At 37.0% G+C, this 5,334-nt stretch overlaps 1 protein-coding gene across 1 annotated transcript in view; it reads left to right on the top strand.

The window, feature by feature from the left end:
• LOC107659490 (semaphorin-7A-like) overlaps positions 1 to 3,068 on the top strand; it is an 18,999-nt gene extending 15,931 nt beyond the window's left edge. The window contains exons 10-14 of the mRNA XM_016448448.1: positions 673 to 868; positions 1,663 to 1,778; positions 1,859 to 2,004; positions 2,141 to 2,196; positions 2,295 to 3,068. Of these exons, the coding sequence (XP_016303934.1) occupies positions 673 to 868; positions 1,663 to 1,778; positions 1,859 to 2,004; positions 2,141 to 2,196; positions 2,295 to 2,677 (897 nt within the window). The 3' untranslated portion in view covers positions 2,678 to 3,068. The remainder of the gene's footprint in view (positions 1 to 672; positions 869 to 1,662; positions 1,779 to 1,858; positions 2,005 to 2,140; positions 2,197 to 2,294) is intronic.
• The last annotated feature ends 2,266 nt before the right edge of the window (positions 3,069 to 5,334 follow it).

Genomic DNA, 5,334 nt, shown 5'->3' with positions numbered 1-5,334 from the left:
TGTAACAGATCGGCCAGGCTCCACCACCACCCAATCACAACGATCCCTCTCACCTGAATTCTGAGCACCTGCACCTGTCACCAATCTAGCACCTCATCAACCAGCCTGCATAAAAGCACACACCTCAGACACCCTCACTGTCCGGTCTCGTATACACGTAGAGGACTCAATGACTTTGCTACTACTTCCATTTGAATACTTCTTGCATTACTTACCTCCTGTGTTCCTCCTAGTATCTTCTCATCTCCAAGTGTCTCCTGTTCCTCCTAGTTCCCGGATCGCTGAGGTGTGTGCTCCTCCTGCCTGCATTCCAGCTCCTGTAAAACCAAAGACTCTGATTACTCCACTCATCATATCCTTTGAACTGGTCTACGAACTATTCACTCACCATCACATCATCTGGACCCTACACCCGTACTCTCTGTGACCAAATAAAACTGTTTATAAATACTAACCTGATGCGTCAGACCTCTTCCGTTACACAAGGCTATTGTTTCCTCACAATAGCTATTTTAAATCTCCTCTTATAGTTGAGGAAATGAGCAGTTATTTTTCCATGGCCTTGATAACAGTGGGATGGTTGTAATCTCACTTGTGTTGTGTTGTAACTTGTGACCTCAAACAATACTGACTGAAATGATATTATAACCGATATATCTCCCTCTTTTCCAGTGTGTCAAACAAAGCAATTCCATTCCAATTTCTACCCTTCAAATCATTAAAGACCATCCAGAGATGAAGGACTGGATCCAACCCATTCAAAAAGAAACGCCTTTCTTCACAAGTAATAAGAACTTCACCAAGATAGCCATTGACCGAGTCCAAGCTTCAGATGACAGCATGCACAATGTGCTGCTGCTTGCAACAGGTATACTTGCATGTGATGTATTGGTTCAAATGTCTACATATTGATGTTTGATGACTTCCTTCATACCAGAGACAATAACAATACTACTGATAAAAGAAACCCTTCCCTTGTTACCGGCTTTTGTTCTGTTTTGTTTTCTCACTTTAGTCTGCTTATAACATTAGTTACATTAGTTTTCAAAACATTAGTTTTGCATTAAAAAACTATATATTTTTTTATTTAATTTAACCATTTTCCCAATTTTTTTCTGACCCTTAAAATTCAACTACAAGCTACTGAATTGCTGCTGTTTCAGCAACATATGCTGAAACGTTTATAAACTTTTATAACAATATGATCCGTCAGAAGGATATGCAGAGCAGTAGGTGCTACACACAACCAGAAACCAGTCTTTTTGGACTCTGGAGGAAGTTTTAAGTTCTGAAACGAACTGAAACATCATACTTTCAGAGAATAATGAGTAATTTTATTTAAAAAGATCAAGGTGAATTTGTTTTCTAATGATATGATCACTTTAGAGTGAGATATACTATAGGCTTTATGTTACTATAGACTGGAATACACTACATGACTTTCAAATTCTGAACCAATTTCTAAACGCTAGGCATCATACACTTACTGATTGGCTCAAAATATCAAACCTGTTTGATGGAAACAGTCTAAAGTGCCTATCATACACCATATGAGTTAATGTTTTCCATTATTTGCACTTAGTATTGTACTGCAAATGCTCTCATTAGCTCTTTCAGACGCCTTAGTCTTACTCAGCCATTTGATGTCTTGGTTCTTCTTAGACAATGGAGTGATCCTTAAGATACTGGAGGATGGCTCCAAAGCATTCATCATCTCTGAAACGCATCTGTGTAATGGTTCAGCACCCGTACATTCGATGAAACTCGACTCTGAGAAGGTAAACAAGCAGCCTTCTGAATCATTGAACACTTTGACATTTCAGAAAGCACATTCAAACACTGTTGATTTTGTCTGCAGAGGAAGCTGTTTGTCGGATATCCTGGACAGATTTCCATGTTAGACCTGCAGAGATGTGAAGACTACAATGCTTCCTGTGAGGAATGTGTCCTTTCCCGTGATCCATACTGCGCTTGGACTGAACAAGGCTGCACATCACAAACTAGGTTGTGTTTTATGTGTTTTAGTTTAGAAATATTATATTATTTTTTTACATATTGTGGCTTTAAAATGCTGTCTTTTTGGGTATTGTACACCCTAGCATTTTTTTATTAGATTTTTTTTGTTTGGGTTGTGTTTCAGAGGAGGAATACAAAACATTGCTGATGGACTCACTAAAGTATGTCACCAAAAATCAGGTATAAGATCAGTCATTGTTTTGCGTATCATTTTTTTGCTTGATTTTTAAGACAAAAGACAGAACTGTCTCATGTATCTTTAACGAATGTCTTTTAAGGAGAAAGATTCACAAGAGAAGTAAAACAACCATTGACAGCTCCATTAAGGATTCAACACTCTGTGCACACTGGCATTCCCTTCTACCTATCTTGTCCTGTTGATTCCAATCATGCCACTTACAAATGGGAACATAAGCAAAACCGCATCCCATGCCAGCAGACCCAATCAGAATGTCTCCTCCTCATCCCAGCCATGACGCATGACATGTACGGCAATTACAAATGTACATCCCACGAACTCGATTACACCAAAACTGTGAGAGAATACAACCTCTTTTATGACAACTTAAGGTCTGCTTCTAATGGTGCTTTCAAGCTGAGAGCCCAGGACTGGTTAATGGCCACATTTGTCACTAGTGTCTTCTATCTGCGCTCACTTTAAGGTCAAGGTAGTTATATTAAAGTCAGTGCTTCCATCTTCAAGCTTTTCTGATGAACTGTAAGCTGATTAAAACCATCAGTCACAAGTTGCCAGGCGCCAGTGGTTGGTCTTATCAAATTAAGTTTATAGGGAAGTAAAAGAAAGCATCCTTCCTAGCAGACAACTCGCAATTATATGCTTGCCATTTGTTGAGTGGCTGTTGAAAGTATACAGTCCGGTCCAAAGTCTGAGACTACAATGAAAATTTACACTTTCATCTTTAGAAACTGGAAATACTCTGACAGTTTTAGGATTTAGAATTGTTTTGACAAACAAAAGCTCGTGAAGTAAAATGAAGACACAATATGTCAGATGTTGCACTATTTCTAGGTCAAAATAATATGCTTTTTAAAGGGGTGGTTCATTGCGATTTCACTTTTTTAACGTTAGTTAGTGTGTAATGTTGCTGTTTGAGCATAAACAATATCTGCAAAGTTACGAAGCTGAAAGTTCAATGCAAACGGAGATATCGTCTTTTAAAATTCTGTCAGTTTAATGCCTACAAAAACGGCTGGTAGGGACTACAACAAGTTACTTCCCGGGTTTGTGACATCACAAAACCAGATAAACCCCACCCTCGGGAAAAGACCGCAAAGGGGGCGGGGCCATGCTGCACTGCTTTAGAGAAGAGGAAGAGAAAACTAGAGGTGCACGTAAAAATCTATTCATATATGAATTGCGATTCTGTCTTCTAACGATTCTAATGGATTCACAAGTTTCCACAAAAAGGATTCAAAATCAATGTTCAAAAGCATGGAATAAAGGTAAATTATGTGAAAAATAATGCGTTTTTTTAAAACGAAGCATTAACACATGTTAGACTGCACCCCATAAACACAATCAAGCCTAGAAAAAACCCAGTGAACCACCCCTTTAAGACATTCACCGATATTGTTACATAATATAATATGCCAGTAGATGGCAACAAGTGACTGTTTTCATGAGTGAGCCGTTGAATCAGTCATTCAACCAATTTGTTAAAAAATGCAAATTCTTTCAGAAACAGAACAATGACTGTCTTTGTGAGTCACTGAATTACGCAACTGATTCATTTAAAAATGCTGATTCAGAATATTCAAAAACGTTGTTTATTGAAGAATGAAACGCAAATACTCTGTCTTGCTCGGGGACACGCAACAATTTCGCAGTGGCTTCGTTTGGAACGTTGTTTCAAACTTAGTTTTCATTTGTGGAGCAAAAAGGCTTAAACTTGTTTATCAGATTGTTGTATAAAATAATTTACACACTCGCAGACATGCACCTTAAGTTGCTCTGATTTGTGCACTAAATGGCTTAATGTAATTTAACTGGTTTGACACTGCGGACTGTAGACAGTCCCATACAATATGTGATGTAATTAGGGGCACACTAAACATACTATTCGTTTACTGGAAAACTGCAACTTCCTCGCATTAGTGTAGCCTAATTTGAGAGATTGCGTCCGCTTATTAATGATTATGTCTGGCACTCATGTTTGCACTTGCTTACTTTCGTAATTCTTTTCTTCTTTTTGTTTTAAGCACTTTTTTTAGTGCTAGTTGTCCAAGAATTTGCTTTTACAATGAGAAACCGAAAGAGAAAATATTTGGGTGTTATCATATCCATACAGTTGTTCAGGAAGTCTGAGAAATTGTGGGTAATAAAAAGGCTTGAGGAATTCTGGGTGTGGTGGGCAAACACGAGGTCACTATTGGACTTCAGTACTTTTGGCTGCTTCATATTGTTTAAAGAAAATAGGCTCTGTGTTAAAACTTGAAGCATATGTGTGACTCTAAAATAAATATGCAATGGATCTTTTACAGTTAAAATATGTAGCAAAAACATTTCCTGGAAGAATTCTCTTCCAATTTTCCACCTTATATTTTTAACTCATTATTTTACAACTATAAATTGAGTAAGTTTGGAAGCTGTTGTGTTTGTAGGGAATGAAAAAGGAGCGCATTAGGCTGTAGACTCAGTTGAGTGTTATGAAAATGAAGGGAATTTTATGTATATTCTTGACATGTTCACTCAAATGTGTTTCTGCAGCTATGTCGTTTTATGCAAAACCACATATTTGTCTTGCAGACATTTAATATTGCCATTGATAGCATGAAAGTATTGCTTACAGTGGTCTCTTTATTTTTTATTTAATGCTATAACACATTAATTATTGAGAGGGAGAGGGACATGGCATACGAGTTCACAGCTGTGAACCGGCTGCTAGATTCTAGTGTAGTCTGGTTCATGTCAATGTAAAATTGAATTCTTTATCATATTATACAAAGGACACTTTGTTGCTTTAAGCAATATTTTATGATTAATATTTTGGTGCACTCTCTGAATCATGTTCACCTACAGCTAAATGGTCCATACCCTAAATACCTCCCAGTATGTGACTTTTAAGCCTTTAGATATGAAATGATCTGTTAAGTTGTACTATATTTATTTTTGTGCATTACTTATGTATTTCCTTTCAATAAGCAAAAACTAATACAATTATATTTTTATAGCACTTGAACATCTCTGTTATTCTTATGCACAAACACACCTAAGCACACTTGGAAAACACCTAACTTTAATGGTTCACTGGTAACAATACAAACAGTGATAGAGTCACTAAAAAAAAAAAAAAAAAA

This window comes from Sinocyclocheilus anshuiensis, unplaced genomic scaffold (genome assembly GCF_001515605.1).
Source record: "Sinocyclocheilus anshuiensis isolate Anshui unplaced genomic scaffold, SAMN03320099.WGS_v1.1 scaffold387, whole genome shotgun sequence".
Taxonomy (NCBI): domain Eukaryota; kingdom Metazoa; phylum Chordata; class Actinopteri; order Cypriniformes; family Cyprinidae; genus Sinocyclocheilus; species Sinocyclocheilus anshuiensis.
This window is presented reverse-complemented; position numbering and strand designations above follow the sequence as displayed.